Source organism: Phascolarctos cinereus, unplaced genomic scaffold, assembly GCF_003287225.1.
Source record: "Phascolarctos cinereus isolate Bilbo 61053 unplaced genomic scaffold, phaCin_HiC Scaffold_2;HRSCAF=192, whole genome shotgun sequence".
In the NCBI taxonomy this organism is placed as follows: Eukaryota; Metazoa; Chordata; class Mammalia; order Diprotodontia; family Phascolarctidae; genus Phascolarctos; species Phascolarctos cinereus.
Genome location: NW_027555625.1, coordinates 254,677,106 through 254,698,941, shown reverse-complemented (window position 1 = coordinate 254,698,941; position 21,836 = coordinate 254,677,106). Strand labels below are relative to the sequence as shown.

The window sequence follows — 21,836 nt, the reverse complement described above, 5'->3', positions numbered from 1 at the left end:
GGGATAAATCCTGTTTCCTAATGAAAGTAACATATTATAGCCACAGCATAGTTACTGCTTCCGTTGCCTCCAACTCTGTATCTTTTGATTAGAGAAGGAAAGAAGTCATTATAAGAGAATGAGAAATGAAAGTGAATTCCCTTTCCAATTGGAACTAAATCTTTTTTCCAGTTACAAGAGAGTTTAGAAAGTCAACCACAGGAAAAGTTGACCTGCTCTGCCCTGATCTGATTGATGGTCTTGGGAATCTCACCAACATAAAATGATGATAATAATAATAACTGACACTTATACATAGTGTTTTAAAAGTTGCAGAGTACATTATATAGACTCATTTGATCCTCACAATAACTGGGTGATATAGGTCCTACTGTTATTATTGTCCCCATTTTATAGACAAAAAAACTGAGGCTCAGAGAGCTAAAATGACAGCTGGTAAGTGTCAGATGTGAGATTCAAACCCATGTTTTTCTGACTCCAAATCCAACACCATATCACCTATGGCATGTTAAGGTTTCAGATCTTTTTGGAGAAGAAAAAGAAATCTTATTAAACATTCAGGAATTCTTATTTTTAAAGGGGACTGTCTGTTACATTTTTGTTCTGATATTCCTGATAGAACTTCATTTAAATTTTTCTGAACATAAAGTTAATAGTGAATCCTTTAACCTCTCCTAAAGTTCTTCTCAAAGTAGAGAGGTGACCCTGGATTCTAGAGGGCTATGCCAGTGGGGCACAAGCTTTGGAAGATCCTACCACTCTGAAAAGGCTTCCAGTACAGCCCTGGTAATGGACTCTGTCAACCATGAATCAGTCTAACCAAGCTTAGGGAGCCTCATCACTAGAGAGTTTAACCTCCATATGAGAAGTATTTTTAGCCACAACAACTCATGAAACCATCTACTAAGATATCAGTCAATATTTACCTTCATTAGTGGATAGAACACCTGCACAAATGAAATCATAGATCTTCAACATCTTCATAGCTCTGTATGCCCAGAATTGGTGGAGTGACCATTGGGGCTCTATGTAGCACAGTACAGATACCTTTGGGGCCACTGTGCTGTAAGGATAGAGGTAAGCCAAGGCTGACTTGGCTCTGGCTCCTCCCTGTCCAGGCGGTCCCGGGCAGTTAGAGCACGCTTTAGAAGTTTCTGCTGTTCTTTTTTTTTTTTTGGTGAGGCAGTTGGGGTTAAGTGACTTGCCCAGGGTCACACAGCTAGTAAGTGTCAAGTGTCTGAGACTGGATTTGAACTGAGGTCCTCCTGACTCTAAGGCCAGAGCTCTATCCACTGCGCTACCTAGCTGCCCCAGTTTCTGCTGTTCCAGGAAGAACTATCAAGGGCTGGAAAAATCAGAGCTTCTTGCTTTAACAGCAGCTCTGAATGGGCCCCTCAGCTTTCCCTGTCACTTAGATCTGCTCATGAGGTGTGATGTTGGAAGCCACTGAAGCTTCTCTAAGGTACAGGGTATAATATAAGATGGCTAGAAGGAGGTTATTGATGGCCAGTTTTTTCTCATTGGAGCAGTTGCTGTGCCTGTGAATTATTCATGGGTACATATTGTTCAATTGCTTATGTGTTATAGCATCTACAGGGCTTACTGTGGATTGTTGGGCTGGGACTGAGACTGTTCCTGTGATTTTACTGGCAGAAAGAATTCCTTGACAATGAGGAAACCCCCTCTATCAATACAGGTCTATTGCACCTTCTTCATATCTGGTTGTCCAGAGCAGCGAAAGCTCAAGTGACTTTCTAGAGTCACATAGCAAGTGTGTGTAGGAGATGGGACTTGAGGCTAGATGTCCCTGACTCCAAAGCTGGAGCCACAGTGCTTCTAACTCTTCTGTCACAGCTGCCTTTCTGGGGATCATTACTATACTAAAAAAATCTCTTACATATGGACACTCACTCCTGGGTTGGAGGAAGCACGTTGTCATAGAGAGAACAGTAGGTTTAGGATTCTAGTCCCAATTCTGCCGCTTAAAACTACCTGAGCCCTGGTTTCTTCTTTTCTAAAATGGGGATAAAAATACATACACCACCTACTTCACATGGGGGTCAAATGAGATAATTTATGTGAAAGCACTTTATATATTGTAAAATATATGCATGGGACAGTATGCCATATAAAATCATAAAACTTTTAGGCCATCTGTTCCCCCATAATACAACAATCTCCAGTACAGAATTCATGGTGAAGTCATTCAGTTTGTTCACAAATATTGCTAGTGACAGAGGATTCACTACCTCACAAAGCTGCCTATTCCATTGTTGGACAGCTCCAGTTGTTAGATAGTTTTCTTCCATAAAGGCAAAAATCTCCCTTCCTGTAAATTATTTCCATTGATCCTACTTTTGTTCGCCAGAGCAGCACAGAGTAGTAAGTCTTTCACATGATGACCCATGAGGTATATGACTTATAACTCTTATGTTCTCCCTAAGTTTTTTCTGCCCTATACTTAACATCCCTAGCTTCCTTGTCTGATCTTCTTGCCATAATTTCAGGGCCCCACACCACCCAGGTCACCCTCCTTTGATGTGCTTAGGTTTGTTAATGTCCTATTTAAAATGTGGTCACCAGAACTAAACACAGTTTTCCAAATGTGTTCTGACCAGAGCAGAGTGGTGTTAATCTTTTTATGTATGTGTCCTGCTTCTCCAACCAGACAGCAGACTCCTTGAAAACCAGGGCAGTACCTGTACCTCTGGGTAGCCCCAGCACTCTTCAAGGGTCTTCACATACTAGGTAAATGTTTGGTGAAGATGATGGTGATGTCAGAAATCCTCATGGGAGAGAAAATAACCCAAATGTTATCAAGAAATACTCCTGTCAGATCTTCCAACAGCATTAAACTTCACTCATTATTTTAATGAGCAGAGAATCACAAAGTTGCCTGTAATTTCCACATAAATTCCTTCTTAAATTGGTAAACTTAGAATTTTTTGCAAAGTTTGAGAAGCCCATTGATAGTTTTTAACTCTCTCCAGTGTTTTTTGTGACTTTACTATTGCCAGTTTTCCACTCATCTGCAAAAAGAGGGAGTGTTTCATGGTTCTTATTTATCACTTAATTCTGGTTTTTATTTCTGTAGCTGTTGCCTCCTTTTAGGGCTAGGGTGATGTGAAAACCAAGAGGAATTTGTATCTTCTGTATGCCTCCAAGATCCTTTTTTCTTCACTTGTAGATTTAAAAGACAGCACAGCCTAAAAAAAGATATCTAGCATTCAAATAAAAATTCGAAGCAAACCCTCTCTTGCCTTGCAACTCAGCTTGCTCACTGCAGCATTTTGCTGTTCTGTGTACCTTCCTTTTAAATTATTTAAAGATGTGCCAGCTCTGAGGACAGTTAATACAGACTTGGCTAATGCTTGTGACAGAGTTGATTAGCAGTAGCTGTTCCCTGAGCCCCACGTTCCCAGCCACTTGATGGCACAGTTGCTCCACAGGAGGTGAGCTGAAGCTGCATTTTTCTGACTATAAATAAGGATGATGCTTAAAGATAGAGGCAGAAACTTAGCAGGAGCTATTTAGGGTGTTTAGCAGTATCCCACTAGTTAGTTACCCCATTCTTAGACCCCTCAAACTGTTGGGAGAGGCAGGAATCATGCCTGTCTTATTGGTTTCTTAAATGGAGCTCCGTATGATGTCTGTGCCGACACGCTCGATTCTTAATAGGAGTGAGCCATGCAGAAATCTAAAGGGTTTACTTGATGCCCTTACAAATGCAGCCCTGAATTGTATGTTTTCATCCTTCAGTGAATGAAGTTCTCCGAAAGTGACTTGTATTTTAATTTAAATATGACTGTCAGAATTACTATCTTGAACTCCACCATCATCCTCAGAGTAGGTCTGGACCAAGTGTACACCATGTGTTTTGCAGGACTTAAAGCCGGTGATGGCATGGTAGCCTTTCAGAAACCTTTTCTTGAGCTCTCTGTTTCAGCATTGGTGAATGGCTTTATGGAAACCAAGATGGCTGCTGGTCCTTTCTGAACAATGATGGAATTCAGCAGACTAGCGGCTAATATAGTGCGATGCTATTCTCTGAAGAGAGTCTGAATAGGCCAGGCTGTGCTTTAAAAGAATGAAGGGTAGGCAGAAGGCAAGCTAGTGTTTCATGGTCATCTTATGTTACACTTCAGCCTTTCAAAGAGTGTCTGGGGCTGGTTGAATGAACCTCTCTTGCACTCCAAATGCAGGAATCTAAAGACAAAGGGGACTCTTGTCCCTTACAGGCCCCTTTTTCGAATAAAAGCCATTGTCCCATGAACAGGGGCGGCCTGGCAGGCTGTGCATGCTTCAGTGCCCCATGATACCGCTAAGTCTCAGCAGAAATCACATTCAGGACCCTGTCAGCTCTGATCAGCAGGGTCTCATGACTTAATGTGCTGCGATATTTCATGTCTAAGGGTGGCGGCTGTCTTTCTGTGGGATGAATACCCTCTTTTGTCCACTGAGGTATTTTATTTACATTTTTTAAACAGCTTATCAAGGTAAAAAGATAGCTTTGCTTTAAAAAAATCAAATTCCTTTGCTTCAGGACCAAGTAGTAAATGCTTCTAAGGTCAGATACAGTGAAACTTGTTTTCATAATCAGCATCAAAGTTCTGGTCTTGTTTAACAGCTTTATATTCAATTCAGAAAAGGTGGCAGTAGATTGCATTTAGGAAAGAAACAATAAATAATCTTTTTAGCCTGTCACAACCAAAAATATTCCTGACCTACAAAAAACCCTCAGGGTTCTCTCCACAACAGGCACTGTTTTCTTTATCTGCATCACTTAAATTTTGTGTAAAAGCAAAGTGCCTGAGTGGGAAACTGTGGGACAGTTACTTTTATATGTCAGATGTTCACATCTGGGTGAAGATCTGGGTGGTTTCCCATTTTTGGAGACAGTCACTTCTACAGCCTTTTGATTGGAAAGTTGGCTTTGTGTTGGTATTCACATGGTAATTATTGCTCATAATAATAAAAATCATACTATAGAGTTGAGTTATTCTTACAAATTCTTTATAGAAACCAATAAAGAAGGCACCTGAGAACCATACACTGCCTAAAATTAGAAATACAAAAAAATCTTTTTCATCATTTTCATGAGTCTGTTTCATTGGTTCATAATTGGGAAGAGTAATTTTCCACTTTCATGTTCTACTGCTCTCCATTGGCTGCCTAAGCTATTCTTCCCATCCTAATGTCCACTCTTGCCCCTGGTGAGGAAGCAGACAGCATTTTGTCTCCAGCCTCTGTTCTCATAAAATGAAGACACCTGTGTGCATAGACTAGCATTAAGGTGTGATTATCACGCACTTATGTGTGATGATGAACTTATAAGACCTGTAGACAGCATGGTACCAACATTTTTAATTCAGCAGTTACTCAATGTATGCCAAACCTTGGACTAGGGACTGAGGATGATAAAGAAAAAGCCAGTGCTTCATGATGTGAAGGAGCTAATGGTGTGCTTGAAAACACACACACACACACACACACACACACACACACACACACACACAGCTAGAAAGCATTATCAAATTGCAAATGACAGAGGGCGTACTAGAGAGAAATTTTTGAAACAAAGTGGAAATGGTCAATGTGTGGGGTAAAATTAATCAGGAAAGGTTTTATAGAGGAGATGAATTTTCAGGGATATGTTAAAGGAAATGATGGGCAAACATTGGCAGACAGAAGGTTCTCTTAAACATTAGGTGACCTCTGTCCCACTACAATCTTCTGGGAAGGGTGGGGGTTTCTTCAGTCAGACGATGCCTCCAAAGTAAACTAGATAAATTCTCATTTACAGAGCCACTAAGCAATATTTGCAAGGATTCGGGCCCTTGCTGCTGCCTTCACTCTCTGAAAAAAGTACAGATGATGCAGAATGCATTCCCCCCCAGCAGGCTCAGGCCCTGTTGCTTTATTGGTGGGTCCTGAGATGGGTGCCAGAGCAAACCCTTTCTCTGTTCCGTTTCCACTGTCTTTGAGGCTGCAGGATTTTCCTGTTGCCTCCAGTATCTAGTCCACTGTGTGCAAGGGCTGTGAAAGAACTTTCATTTGTGAAAGTGTCTACGTCCCAGCTCTCCTGTTAACCAATTAAGATTAGATAAGGGTAATGCAGTAAGATGCTCCCCTCTGAAAAGATGATTTGTCCAAGTACCAGGTAGGAGCTAATAACCAGCTTGTCATTCTCATTTCCTTACACTCCAGTAGCAAGACAGGTTGTCATTTGGACCAAGACTGGTTTGTCATTTGGTTTGTCATTTGGACCAAGATTGGACCAAGACTGACCCTGCTACTGGTTCTCTTGCTGTTGAGCCACCTTTGCCTCAGAGTCAAGTCTGCCTGTTGGTTTAAAACAAGGCCACCTGCTTCTGAAGACTTTCCATGAGCAGACTCCCTGCTACAGTTGTTTTCCATCTCTCGATGCTAAGGTTGCATCCAACTGTTGGTAAATTCTTTTTAAAAAAAATACATTTTATTGGTGCCTTTTATGTGTATGTTATACTCATTTCCCACCACAACCCCCCCATTCCCCATTGAACCCTCCCATTTGACCAAGAAAAACAACTAAATAAATGCATCCAGTGTAGAGATTGTATCTGACAATGTGCACCCTATTCTGTATGAGTAGTTCCTTAGTGCTCTCATCTGGGACCTTGATTGACTTTTCCATCATTCAAAGTTCAGCTTCCTTTCATTTATGTTATTGTAGTCATTTTATATAATCTTCTTTTGGTTTCTTATTTTTGTCTTTATCAGTTCATACATATCTTTCCACGTTTCTCTGAATTCTTCATTTCTATCACTTCTTATTGCTCAATTATATTTCTTTGCATTTATTGGCCGTAAGTTGTTGTTGTTTTTTCACAGCCATTCATCAGCCGATGGGCATCCACTTTGTTTCCAGTTCTTTGCTGCCACAGGGTGCTACTATGAATATTTTGGTATATTTTAGGCCTTGTTTTTTACTCCTTTAGGATATATGCCAGGGAGTAGGATTATAAGGTCCAAAGGCGTGGACAATCATGATTTTCTGAGAGTAATTCTAAGTTGAGATTCAGAATGGTTCAGCCGCTTCATAGCTCCATCATCAGTGAACCAGAGTGCTTATCATCCTATGGCTTCTTCAGCATTAACTGTTCCATCTTTTATATCTTTGCCATTTTGCATGGTATAAGGTAAAAGAAACTTCAGTTATTTTAATTTGCATTTCTCTCTCTGCTAATGATTTGGAACATGTCTTCATGTCATCTGTTAGTAAATTCTTGCAGCACTAAGTCTGCCATCTCTTTGTGCTCCAGCCTGTTTCTGCTTCCATCTCTCTCATGTCCTGGTGTTCTTGGTGCTTTTCTCAGTCACGTAGGTCAAGGAAGCTGCCCAAGAGTCTGATGTGATTGCCCCTGGATTGATTAAACTGCTGGACACTTGGATAATGCTGATGCATATTACGTAGAGCAGTGGGTACATGTTATAGGTAACATTTTTCCTAGTATTGGTTCTGATACCAGCTGGGATCCAGGCTCCTGCCTGCAGTTTGACCTGAATCCTTCCCACTGCTCTCTCTAATCTCTCAAAAATTCTGGGCCTGTCCTCCTGCAGTGACTGAACTTCCACGCTGTGCTTCTGTATCACCTTTAAACTACTGGCTTTATTAGACCACAGAGAACAATCTTTTTTTCTGGAAAAAGTTGGCCTAAAATTTTGTGTTATACTCCAGCTTTTTACTCAAGTTATTTTTCTTTCTCTTTCTTTTTCTCTTTCTTTCTTTCTCTCTCCTTTCTCTCTCTCTCTCTCTCTCTCTCTCTCTCTCTCTCTCTCTCTCTCTCTCTCTCTCTCTTTCCCTTCCTCCTTCCTTTTCTTCCCTTCTCTTCTTTACCTCCTTCTTCCCTTCCTTTCCTTCCTTCCTATATAAGATACATCATGAGTCTGAATTGAATTTTCCTTTAGTGTTTCATTTCAAAACACATCTTATGAAATCCAGAAAATTTTGCAGTCTTGAAAACATGTTGCTATGCTGCAAAATTGGGTATTTTTATCCCTTCCCTTAGCTTGTGTTGTACTGTGACACCATACTGGACACTGGGGCTTGAATGGGTCTAGGCTTGGCACAGTCCCAAGGAATTTACAGTCTAGTGGGGAGCTGAGACAAACAGATGTAACAATCATCTCTGGATTATTTCTTTATGAATTACTAGCCTTGTGAATTTTCAGGAATAAGCATTTATCTCAAACAGACTTTCACAGGCCACTTGGAACATTCCTTGGCCAACTCCCTTCTGTTAGTTGATGTATATTCAGGAAGGCGAAATAGTGTTATTTCAATGAAAACAAGCTATCATGAAAATCATTCATTCCTGAAACTAGTACTATTTTCATGATCTTTTAGATCACTACTTTCAATCCTCTTTATGCCTCCTACAAGCAGAGCCAACTGTATAAATAAATAGATTAAGCAACACATTATTAATTGTTGTGTTTCTGCCAAAGTATAATTGTCCTGAGGGCATTATTGTAATCGTCACAGGAGTTGGGCCATTGCCTAGCTGCGTGTCTCTTTCCTGCTCCCAGCCCAGCCATAAATAACCTGGCAAACCAGCTCTCAGTCTCAAAAATGTTTGTTTGCCTCCATGGCACTAGATATGTCGCTTGATTTCTATTAAACTCAACTTAGTGAGAGTGGAGAATTGGACTGAGAGTAGCAGGAGGTGAGAGCAGCCCAATTGTTAAAGGGAGAAGGGAGACTGGAGAGGACCAACCTTGAAATCAGCAGTTAGAAGTTTTCTTCTAATTCAGAGACTAATAGAAAATTACTGTGAACGAAGAATTGTGGTTTAACTTGGTCTAGAAAGCAGGTATAGAAAATGATTTCAGCTACAATATGAAATATGGTCTGGAGTGCACAAAAGCTGGGAGAGGCTGGTAAGGGAGAAGGCCTTTCTAGTCACCTGGGAATAAGTTAACCAGCATCTTGACACAGGGTTGTGCACTGGGGCCAGAGGAGGACGGGTGGATTTGAGTTAGGTAGATGGAGAAGAAAGGGGTAGCTTTGGTAGCAGATTGAGATGTTAAAGGTTACTTGGAGAATTTAGGCTTAGGGACAGAATAAATTAGTATTGGAATATAATAATAGGATATAATGCAATATGTATTTATTGGGTATCTCTAGAGCACTGTATTGACTGTAGGTATGGATAAGCTAGAGTAGAGTATCAAGGAAGTTTCTGGTCCTATTTTCCTTTAGTTTAATTAAATTTGAGGGAGACTGTTAGATGATATAGATAGATATGTGATAGAGAGCTAGACTTGGAAGTCAGGAAGACTTTACTTCAAATGCTGCCTCAGTTGCTTCCTATGTGATCCTGGGCACATCAGCCTTTCAGCCTCAGTTTTCTTATCTGTAACATAGGGATAATAAGAGCACCTACCTCAAAAGGGTGTTGTGAGCCTCAGATGAAACATATGTTGCAAACCTTAAAGCACCATATAAATGTTAGCCATCATTCTTTGAGCTGGTGGTGTTAAACATGTTGTCCTAAAAATAGTGAATAATTTAGTAGCTTAATAGAGGAGAAGAAATCAAGAGAAAAGAGATTAGGAAATTACCTGTGTATGAAACATGAATAACAACCTAAGAAGAAAACATCTTGAAAAGCATCGTGTTGCAAAGTGGAAGAGGAGCATTACGTTTGGGGCCTGAGGTCTTGTGTTCGAGTATCACTTTGTTACTTACTTTCTGTGCAACCTTGGTCAAATCACTTAAAATCTTTGGGCCTCAGTTTTCTCATTTATAAAAGGTGGGAGTTGGGCTAGATAACTTCTGGGGTCCTTTACAATCCTATAATCATATAAACACTGGTCATACTATCTCTGCAAGAACAAAAAAGCCAGAGACTTCCTGTGTGTCTAGAGTACACCTGGTTTACTTCCAGGTCTTGTTACATAGCCTTGTCAACAAAGGAAAGCAAATTCCTGACCAAATTCATGATCTCTTTCTTGGATGTCTTGGAATCAGGATCCATGGTAATATCTGAGTTTTACAGATGTATAAGCTGAGGTAGAGAGAATTTAGGTAACCCAATACCTTTTTTGGCACAGTGAAATAAAGCAGTGGACTGAAATCAGGAAGACCTAAGTTCAAAGCCCACTTCAGACACTTACTAGCCTTGCGACCCTGAGCAAGTCACTTAAACTCTTTTTGCCTCAGTTTCCTCAACTATAAAATGGGGAAATAACAGTGCCTACCTAGCAGGGTCATTGTGAAGATCAACTGAGATAATATTTGTAAAAAACATGTAGCACAGTACGTGGCACTTTGTAGGCACTATATAAATCCTTATTCCCTTTACCTTCCCATTCTTTCTTTTCCTATTGGCAATGAAACCCAGAGCATTAGCTGGCCCTTTGGCTTAAGAACATAGGATTTTAGGGCTGGAAGGAAACCTAAAGGTTTTCTAGTCTTACCTTCTCATTTTACAAATGAGGAAACTGAGTCCCACAGATATGAAGTGACTTGTCCAAGGTCCTACTTGGTGACTATTTGGTAGCAGTAAAAATTAGAACCCAGGCTTCCTAATTCCTGCCTGAAGGTCTATGCACTAAACTTTGTAATATTTGTGACATGGAAGGAGTTAGTTTGATATGTTTGGTAGGCTAGTGACTGTTTGGAACATAACAATAATAATTCACATTTGTGTCATGATTTAAGGTTTACAAAGTGTTTTCCTTGCAATAACACTGTCAGGCAGGTAGTACAAGTATTATTATCTCCATTTTATAGATGAACAAAGTGATGGGGTAAAGGGACTTATCCAAGGTCACGCAGTAAGTATCAGAGCAAGAATCTGAGCCCAGCTCTCTTGACTCTGGGTTCAGTGTACTTTCCATTACCCCACACTAACTCCAGGCCTCTGAGATATCACACTGTCTGTAAAGAAATGGAGAACAAATTCTCATAAGGAGAATCTACCTTTGGAGAGCCAAGAGTGAAATTGTCTATTGAATCCTCTCCTTTCTTATTGCATTCTCTTCAACATAATTCTGTAAGAAAGAAGTATGGTTACTACTGTTATGTCCTTCCCTTTTCATTTTCCTGGCAACAGAATCTGTTTGGTTTGTTTGTGTTTTTTTTTTTTTTCCTGCTTAGCATCTCCTCCCATTACCTCCATCAGGGAATTCCTTTCCCTCTATTTTACACTGGGTGTCACTAGTTGAAAACAAATGATTTGTCTCGTTAGCAAGCATCAGGTTCTATAAGTAAATATAATGTATATGACTAGGGGCAGCCTGGTTGTCCAGTTTCCTTGCTATGAATTGAGCCTATTTGCTCCTGCCTGTTTTCTCTTTTCTTAGAGTCCCATGTGAAGTCCCAACAAGGCAGCCGTGAGCTTCTCTGTAAGCAGGGTGCTGCAGCTGTTGACTCTGTGAGAGTCTGGAGGCTTCCATGCACGATGCAGTCTTTTCTGTGGGATGTCTCCCTCCGCTGCTGAATATGCGTTCTCCAGAGGGAAAGTGTCTTGCCTGTGGAGTTTCTAATTCTCTTTTAATATTCATACTATATATCCATGCAAAAGCTCAATGAATGATAATCAGGAAATCAATCAGGCTTATCAAAGCATTCCACTTTACCATTGTAGCAGACGTTTTGTTTTATTCTCACCATTCTTCCCCTTTGTACCCTCTCCACTTTTTCTTTCTATGCCAAGTATACGGGAATATAGTTTATTTATAAAATATGTGCCAATTATAGATTTCTAAGATGAAGCATTCTCCCTTATGCCGTGGTTTTATCAAATTTTCAGATGACAAAGTGATCGTTCTGTATTTATGTTCCTGTGGGAATGTTTGTTCTTTGTAGCCCCAATTTAACAAGCTGAGAAACTGAGGGGTTGGGGAATCTTTGTCCAAAGCCATCAAAAGAGTATATAGCTGAGTTAAGGTGAATAATTAGAGGTCCTGTCTCCCAAGTAGAAACTACAACAGTTTCAGCTTTGAAGAAAAGTAGTTTCCTTTGTTCCCTTTGGAAGCCTAATTTTCTGGAGCGAGCAAGTTTAAGTCAAACTTCTGTTTAAACATGTTGAAAGTATTTTCTAAAGCTTTCTCCTTAGTCCCACTTAGCATTTTTCTAGACAATAGCCCAGTGATCAGTGATCGTATTGCTGTTTCAAGCAATTCTCAATAAGAAAAATGTGTCTAAGTGGTATAAAGGCTCACTCCTGTGAGACTCCACTATCCTTGAAGGTGCCTGTCTAGAAGACTCGTATAGACATTTCTTACTGTTGGTTGGATTTCATCCAGAGGTTTGCACTTTGCTCAACCTCTAGGACAGTTATCAGATTTGAGAAGAACTCATCGAAAGAGGAATTGTTAGCAAAGGTCAAGAATCAGAATAAAGGGAACTGACTACATGGAGACCAGACCAATTGGCAGAGGGATGAAAAGGCTTCTTGATGCTTACGCCTGCCCCTACCCTTTACTCCACCCCCTCTCATCTCTCCATGAATGCAGTCTATAGGGTAGGGAAGGGAACTGGAAGAAGTGACCAGAACCTTTCCCATGCTTCTATTTTGATCTGTGCTGTGAAAAAAGAGGGGGATGGGGAGATGGGAGAATAGCTTGATGTAGCCTGTATGCCTGTCTGTATGTTTGTTCATGCCTGTTATTTTTATATGTAATGGGAGCTCGATCTATGGGAATTATTAATAGCACCAGAAAAGTCAGCAGTACGTGCTGGTAGTCAGGGCTAGAGAAAACATTTTCTCTTGTGGATTGTGGGCATGGTGAAATCCCATATAGGATTCCAGAAAAAGAGGCAACACTGCCCAGGGGAAGTGTATTCTTTTATGGGCAAGTTCTCTGAGACAAGAGTTTTTAAGTTCATATTCAGGAGCATCTCAGTGGAATTGGCTTCATATTAACTATTGTGCAGCATTCTGGTTTGGTTCTGCCATAACTGGATCTCTCATTAGTGGAACAGAATTATTCATTCCTGAAAAATAGCTTGGGTTTGGAATTTGATATATCCTTAATGCTAGAAAGAATGGTTGTCATCCAAAATACTGATGGGTGCTAATTTATTCTAATGTAGGGGTTCTTAACCAGTTTTGTGGACCCCTTTGGCAGTTTGATGAAACCTATAGATGCCTTCTCAGAATTACGTTTTTAAATGCATAAAATAAAATACATAGGAATGCAAAGGAAACTAATTCTCTTGGAATGCAGTTATCAAAGTATTAAAAAGTTTGGGACCCCCAGGTTAAGAGCCCTTACTCTAAGGAAATAATCAGCTCCTTTTATTCCTCACTTTCTAAACAGTTAAAGGACAGATACTCCAAGAGTTGGTATAATTCACATAGAAATGATCTGTGGCCCAGGGCAGAGGAGTATGTGTAATGTCTTTTCACCTCACTCCCCAAGCATGTCTGGTGCTAATGGAGGGCCAGGGCCAGAGTTCTATAACTGGGGAGCCATGATGGCGCCACAAGGGAGCCTTGCCTCTAGCTCCTCAGATTCTCCACCCCAGCTGAGTTATACAAAGCTGTGTTCAGCCATTAGAACCAACGTGAGGCTATTGCTAGGGAAGAGACTATCATTCATTGGGTACTGGATGTTGGTGAGGGTTTTGGGGGGAGTAAATAAAGGAGTGAGCAAAGTCTAGGGAAAAGAGTCAGAGAAAGGCTAGAGAATTGAAAGAAAGGATGAAATGAGCAGAGTGAATCGTGTACAGAGTTTGCCTCAACGTCGGCTTCTGTCCCAGAACCTGGCCACTTCGGTGGTGGGAGGTCTGGTCGGTGCTTTTCTAATTCTCCACTCTTAAAAAATCAGTGGTCACAGGATGACAGAGGGGTCTTCCTTTGTAAGCAGCCCTACCCTTTAGGTGCCCTCTTCGACCACAGACTCTTTTTTGTAGACCAGTCAAGGTCAGGACCCCTGTGAGGTGCTAAGGGTCCCATTGAGTTTATAGAAAGAAATGAGTTAAACATAGTTTAATATTACATAAGCCCTCACCTTTCTAAGTGGAAATATCAGAAAGATCATCCTGAATGTTTTACCCTTCTTCTAACCTTACTGCTTTTCTTTCAAATATGCCTGTGAAAAATCGGTTCTCTTCTCTGTATTTTCCAGGCAGTTATACTAAGCACAAAGCTAAAGTTACAGCCAGAATTGGATGTGGAAAAGGTGAGTCATTTGTTTACATATATGATGTGTTAAGAGTCAAGCATCAACAAAATCAGGACCCAAACCACTGTCCTCAACATAGTACAATTTTCCTTCTTTATAGTGAAAATTCTGCTGGGGGACTCAGAGGTAGGTAGAGGTGGGATTCCACTCCAACTCAGCAGAGAGTCTGGAGGGAAGGGTGGAAAAAGGGTACTTACTATCTGTCAGTCAAGAAAAAAGCTCTTTGAACAGGCTTAGCAAGGGTCAGAATGGGTGCTGTATTGATTTAAAAAAAATTTTATCTTGGGATGATGTCATCTCTTCCCTCCCACCACTGTCAGAACTATAAAACAAGGATGAGCAAATCCACTGGGCGGCCACTTACTCTGCTCTAAGAAACTAACCCTGACTTGCACCCTATGCATTGAGGCCAGTGTAATTTCTCTGTCGCTAAATGGCTGCTTCCCCCCCACCCCTTTTTTGGTGTTAAGCCTAAAAGAGTTAAGGAAACCTAAATAAATTTTTGTTTCATTTATTCTTCTTAAGTGTGCTTGTCTCACCCTGAATCAAAAAGGCTATTTCTGCCTTCCATTTGAGGCCTGAACCTATTAGGTGTTCAGGCCCATAGTGCTATAGACGGTACGACTGCAGTGGCATGAAGTTCAACGTTTAATGTCATTATGATGTTCTAATTTCAGAGCTTTTCCCTTCCTGGGTTTCATAGCTCCTTCACACTTTCTGGGTCTTGGGCCTGGCTGCTCTATTTATTATCGCAAAGTGTTCATCATAACATGATTGTTTATGTGAGTGTGGTTTTCTTCCCTCCACTCTAGATGTGCACGCCCTTGCTTCTCCAGGATAAAGCAAACCTTGTTGAGGACTATGTGGCCGACTATCCACACCTGCAGAGCCAACTCTTACAGATCATGGACACGTGGTGTCATCCTACCTTTAATACTAGAGATATTGCCAGGTGAGTAATACAGAGATGCCATGGAGAGGTTCTGTGCAGTCTACTTCTGCCTTCCAGACTCGGGCATCTAAACTAGGTGACTGAGAAGCAGATAGCATGGCACCTCAGTGGGTTCTAGAGTCAGATTCCTGAGCAAAAATTTTAGAGCCAGCTACCTCAGCAGGTTTCAGAGGCATATACCCAAACAGACTCTAAGCAAATCACAAACGAATGAGATTTCCTTCATCTGTGTTCTCTTCAAAGACACTTTGGAAAATTACCCTTCCCTGGAGAAAGAACAAATGGCAATTTTAACTCGCCACATTTCTGTAACTAGTTTAAGCAGAAGTTGCTGGATATTGCCCCAGGAGCTAATCATTCCCCCTCACATTTATATAGTGTTTTATAGTTTTTGCATATTCACAGTTGCCCTGTGAGGTGTATGGTGTAGAAATGAATCCCATTTACAGATGAAGAAGTTGAGAACTCCTAGAGATTAAGTGACTCTCTGATGCTTGCACAGCTAACATGTGTCCAGGGCAGCATATAAACCTATGCCCTCTACTGCACACCCAGCTTGGGATCGTCTTGTGTTGAGAGTTAATCCTAACACCTCACCTTGTTCCTAGCAGCCAGCAGATGGGTGCAGAGATTCTGCTGTTGGGGAGTTCATTCTGTACAGACTTTTAAAGGGTGATCTCTGTTGGTGGAGGCCAAAGAGTCTGAGCACAGCCTTTAATGGTTTTCCTTTCTTTGGGAAAGTGTAGCTCTGTGTGTGTGTGTGTGTGTGTGTGTGTGTGTGTGTGTGTGTGTGCTCGTGCACCTGTGCACATGCTGTTATCTCTTTATGTTTGCTGTGATGGGGCGAAACAGAGTGATATGTGGCAGCGGTGACTCCTTGTTCTAGCTCCCTCTCACCTCAGACTTGGTTCCTACTCCTGAGGATTATACGCAGTTTGGGAAGAAGTGAAGCTATTTCTTCCTCAAATTTCTTTTTTCTTTTTCTTCTTTTTTTTTTAGGCAATTGGGGTTAAGTGCCTTGCCCAGGGTCACACAGCTAATAAGTATCAAGTGTTTGGTCTGAGGCCAGGTTTGAACCCAGGTCCTCCTGACTTCAGGACTGGTACTCTATCCACTGCTCCACCTAGCTGCACCTCAAATTTCTAATAGCATTTTGCCTGACTCTCTCTTTGCATTTACTTCTCTCCCTTATATAGGGGCAGCTAAGGGCAAAATGGATAGAATGCCAAGTCTAGAGTCAGGAAGACCTGAGTTCAAATGTAGCTTTAGATACTTACTGGCTATATGACACTGGGCAAGTCATTTAAACTGTGTTAGCCTCAGTTTCCTCTGCTATAAAATGGGGATAATTCTAGAGCTTACCTTGCAGGGTTGTTGTAAGAATCAAATGAGATAATAATAATTGTAAAGCATCTAACACAGTGCCCAGAGCATAGTAAGCACTACATAGATATTAGTTATAATTATTGTTGTCATTATTAAATGAGATAATAACTGTAAAGTGCTTGGTACAGTGCCTGGCACATAGCGCTATGTAAATGTTAGTTATTATAATTATCATCACCATTATTAATTTGTATGTTTGTCCTGCACTACTGTCCCTCACTAGATTAAAAGTTCCATGAGACCAGGACTTAGGTCTTATCTATCTGTTTATCCTCCATGCCTGGTGTATTAGCCTTTCATGATATATATGCTGAATGAATGTGTATTGGATTAAATTGACTAGAATTCTCTGTGAAGATTTCATGGTCTCATAACCATCTCACAGGCCTGGCTGAAGAATAGAGTGAAGGAGAAACACAGGCCCTTCATCTTTAATGCTCTTCTGCTGTGACACAGTACCAATAATGCTTTTAAATGAGCAAACTATGGAAGAAACCTGTGATGATGTACTTGCTTGGTCTTCTTTCTTGCAGACAGTATCAAAATGTGCCTCCCTCAAGAGCAGACAAACTGAACCAGAAAATGCTGAGCAAACTTGTCTTCAGGCTGCTGGGCCAGTACAACCTAGACCCAGGTGTGTGTGGCTTTCTTACAAATCATTTCACCAGAAGATTTCTTTTTTATTCAAAAAAAAGTATAAACCCAAAGAAACTTTTCCATCCAGGCCAGCAGTAATCAGGAATTAGTTCTGAGCAATGGTCCCATTAATCTTAATTGATGTTATCTCAAAGTGGAGCCTATGAATTATGGAAACAGTTACTTCTGTTGTTGGTGTGGGATGCTAGTGACTAGTAGTGTGCTGTTTCATCCTGTGGTATGAAATAAATCCTGACCTCCAAAGAATTTAAGTCACTGGATTCTGATGTCCAGCTATGAGTTATCATTCTGTTTCCTAATGGAATAGGCCCCCCATAACTCATCGAGGCTTCCAGTGAGGAAGCGCTCACCCAGGGCAGAGAAAAGAAACATGGCAACAGTCCATCTTGAATTTGGTTGGAGGAGGGAGGCTGTAGTTAAAGGATATTTATACTGCTCTTGCAACTCATTTAGGAAACAAAACAAAACAGAATTTATGGTGTTCAGAGGGGTCATTTAAATAACTTCCCCTTCAGTCCCAAGCTATTCTTCCCAATCTGTTCATTACATTGCTTTGTATTCCAATTGGAGAAGCAGGGGGCATGAAATAGGGAACAGGTTCCCAGCAGGAGCCTCTGGATCACTCAGCAGGCCCTAGTCTGCATTCACTGCCACTTGGTCAAGCAGACGGGATGTTGCATGCCTCTCCTCTTCCCCTTTCTCTGAACTCCTGAGGGACTGAGGGAATTTGGCTAGCTCTAAGAGCAACGTACCATGCTTCCCCATAAAGGGAGCTGAAGGAAGCATGTCTCTGCAGGCTGGTTTCCTGCCAAAGGTTAGTAGAGTTTACTTGAGTGCATTCTTCAGCCCTGTCTGCATCTCTATCCTATCTTCTCTTCCTTTTCCCCACAGGGAAACAATTTGTGTCCATTCTAGCAAAGAACCCAGCTCAAAGCTTCAGTTTTGCTGGTGTCAAAGCCCCTGTTGTCAGTTCTAAAAAAACTAACTTCCCTAAGGGGATCTAAAGACTTCTTTTCCATACTGTTCATTAAAAACCAGCAGGATATCACAGATTGAGGCCAGAAGAGAGCCTGTACCTACTGCGCACTGTGGCCATTAGCATCATTAAGAGAAAAATCAGCCATCCACCTGGCAAGCTTTGTAGTTCCATGGCTCTGACCTTCTCTTCCATTTAGGAGAGTCTCATTCTGGTCTCTGTGACCTTGCTCATGCTTTCCCCCCTTTCTGGAATGCCCTGGTTCTCCTTGTCATCAGTCAAAATTCTCAACTTCCTTCACGACACACCTTTAGGAAGTTTTATAAGACCAGTATTCCATAGTGAAATTTATTTTATTTGGAATATTTGACACTTGCTGTGATACAAGAACCACATTATCTTATACTTTCTTATTGTTACTTTAAAGTAGTTCTCTAGCTGTTCAATGAATGCATATCTTATATCACCAACTACTATAGGATAAAGTGTCCCAAAATTCTCAGTGCAGTTTTAAGCGTTAATAATTTCAAAAGTATAAAGGTACAAACTTACAAAAACATCATTTGAAAGCTTAATTATTTGAATTTCTTTTACACTTAGTTTTGTGAATTTTGAATAGTACATTTTCAATTTTAAAAGACAATGTACCTAGTCATTATGAATTATGTGTGTGACACTTTCTGGATGACACATTCTCAGAACAGTAGATTGATAAAGGAAGTCCTTTTGCTTGTCAACTTTGATCACCTGATCTATTTCCATTAGACTTTTCCTTGGGATCACATCAGAACTGCCATGTATGCATTGAAACCTCATTCTTTGGGATGATCTTAAGGCTAAAATTACAAATACATCCTTTCAGTCATAAAAGCAGCTAATGAAAGTTTTTATAAAGTTTAAAAAATCGACAAAACATATCAGTATTTTAAAACTTTAAGCAATTAACCTTTCAAACTTTTTAAAGTCAGTATGTAGCGTTTATACCTCTGAAAGCTTACACCTGCACTGAGATTTTTGGGACACCCCTTATGCTTCTCAGAGGCTGGAGCAATATCTTCAGCTTTCCTGATGTTTGTGCTCAGTGCTTTCCACCATGCCAGGCGCACAATGACCTCCGTATACATCCTGCTCATTCCAACTCAGGACAATATTGTTCATCCTGTGCCCTCTGCCTTCCCACCTTCCACTACCAGCTCAAAATACCCTTCCTGAACATTTTTCCCTAGCTGTATCCCTCTTATTCTTTAGGACCCAATTCAAGTCCCTCTTCCTGCCCAAGGCCTGCCCTGACCACTTCCCTCTTCAAAGTTCCTACAATGTTTCTGATCCATACCACTGATTCTGGCTCTTTGCACAAACTGACTTATATTGTTACTTAGCTGTTTCATGGCTGTACTGTGTTTCCCTAGCATTATTACCAAACCTTTGAAAGCAACCACTTCCGCTTACATTTCTGGTTTGTTTTGTTTTTGGCCTAAGCCCCACACTGGGCCATGCACATAGTAGGTATTTAATAAGTTCATGTTGAATGAATAAATGAAGTAATTGCAGAACTAATGAATTAAGGGAGGTGCTAATTGCTTCCTAATGGCCAGATGTCGACCTACAGCTTTTATTAGTCTTCTGTATTCCTAGTATTTGTTTATGTAGCATGTGTTGCTATAGCTCCTGAGTGCTTTCCAGAACAATGTAAACACAGCCAGTTTTGCTGGGAGCGAGTGGGTATCCAGGTGCTTATGAAGACTAAGCACTTGGGAGGGAAGCAGGGGAGGATCACTTCCTGCCTTGGATGTTGGCCATGGGACCCAGTCACGTTGTTTAGCATAACAGGAGCCAACTTTGTGAATGGGATCTTAGGCTGCATCATTAGAAGTCTAATATCCAGAAAGAGGGAAGTGATAGCACCATTGACCTCTCTCCTGGTCAGACCGAATCTGGAGCATTGTATTTAATTTTGGACAGCACATGTTAGGAGGGACATTGGCAAACTAGAAAGTGTACAGAGGAAAACAAGCAAGGTGGTGAAGAGTCAGGAAATCATGACTTACTGTGTGCAGAAAGGTTGAAGAAACTGAACATGCTTAACCTATAGAAGAACATGCTTAACCTATGTAGATTAAGTGACATGTGATAGATATCTGTGGCTTATGTTGCAGTCCACTAAAATTCCCATATTTTTTTTCAGGGTGAATTGTTATGCTAGCTATGCCCCCTCTGTCTTGTATTTGTGAAGTTGATTTCTTGAATCCAAGGGTAAAACTTTTATCTTCATCCTTATTTAGTTCCATCTATATTCAGCCCAATGATCTTGCTTTGAAAGATCTTTTTAAATCCCAACTCTGCCATCCCACATGTTGGCTATGCCTGTCAGCTTCACATCATCTGCAAATTTAACAAATGGACCATTTGTCTTTATCCATGTCATTGATAAAAATGTTAAATTGTGTAGGATCAAGCAGAGATCTCTGGGACCTTCCCCTAAAGACCTTCTTCCATGTTGACATTGAACCAGTGGTTATCATGCTTTGAATATAACCTGTCAACCAATTCCAAATCTATCTAACTTTACCATCATGATATTCCCTTGTTTCACTAGCCTGGTACCCTTGCCAAAAAAGCAAATGAGGCTAGGCTGGCCCAGCCTGTTCTTGATAAATGTATGTTGACTTCTGGTGACTATAATTTCCTTTTCTAGATGTTTACTTTAAAAAACTGATGCTAGAATTACATAAAGAAAAATTCTGGATCTCTAGGAGTGAGCTCTCCTACTGTGGAAAGGATAAAAAAGCTTGAGATGTGGTTCTTGAGGTGCATGTTTTTCTACCCCATTCCACATTCATGATCCTTGCTAGACAAATGAGGGTCATTTTTTAGAATAGAAATAGCAATGTGGGAGATACACAGGAACAAGTATGTGCTTGTCGCCACCCCCACATATTTTTGAGAGATAGAATAGCATAGTGGATAGGTCACTGGACTTGGCATCCTGAAGACCTGGGTTAGAATCTTGACACAAAACATTGTCCAGTTGTGTGGCATTGAGTACTCTAGTTTCTTCAGTTGTTAAATGGAGATAATAACAATACCTTCCTCACAGGATTGTTGTGAGGAGCAATTGAAATAATGTATTAAAGTGCTTTATGCACATTCTAGCACTCTATCAATGCCAGATATCATTTTTATATCTATTACAAAAGCACCATCCATTGCTCCTGGTACTCTGTTAAACAGAAGTGAGTTCAGCATTGTGGGTGCACTAACTCCCTGTCCTCAATTAGGTCCTCTTTTCTCAGATAGTAGTAGTCCAAACTCATCATCTCTGTCTGCTGCACTTTCTCTGATTGCCCCAGGCCAGTTGCTTTACTTCAGAGGGTTGGAGTTAGGCTCTGACTTGCCTATAGGCAGGTAGAGGAGAATAAATTTAATTGAATTTAGAAAGTATTTATTAAGCATCTGTATGGCTGGTTCTGAAGCAGGTACAAAGAGGCATAAGACAGACCAAAAACTGGGATTGATAAAGCACTTTCTACTTCCAAAATGCTGACACACCTAGGATTTCTGTCCTTGCACTCAGCTTGCTGACAGTTTCATGGAGAGGTAAGATTTTTTTGAAACAAAAAACATTGAGACACAGTAAGTGACTAAGGTGTGAAGTGACATGGCTCACTCAAGACTACAGCTTGTGTG

General features: G+C 40.7%; 1 protein-coding gene across 7 annotated transcripts in view; it reads left to right on the top strand.

The window, feature by feature from the left end:
* EXD3 (exonuclease 3'-5' domain containing 3) overlaps window positions 1-21,836 on the top strand; it is a 423,178-nt gene that overhangs the window by 179,190 nt on the left and 222,152 nt on the right. For 6 of the 7 annotated variants that reach the window (XM_020981781.2, XM_020981774.2, XM_020981775.2 and 3 more), the window contains 3 exons: window positions 14,122-14,175; window positions 14,991-15,130; window positions 17,050-17,150. In XM_020981781.2, coding sequence (XP_020837440.1) covers window positions 14,122-14,175; window positions 14,991-15,130; window positions 17,050-17,150 — 295 coding nt within the window. Of the gene's footprint in view, window positions 1-6,221; window positions 6,449-14,121; window positions 14,176-14,990; window positions 15,131-17,049; window positions 17,151-21,836 lie in introns of those variants that run through there. The other variant, XM_020981788.2, reaches the window with a different exon arrangement.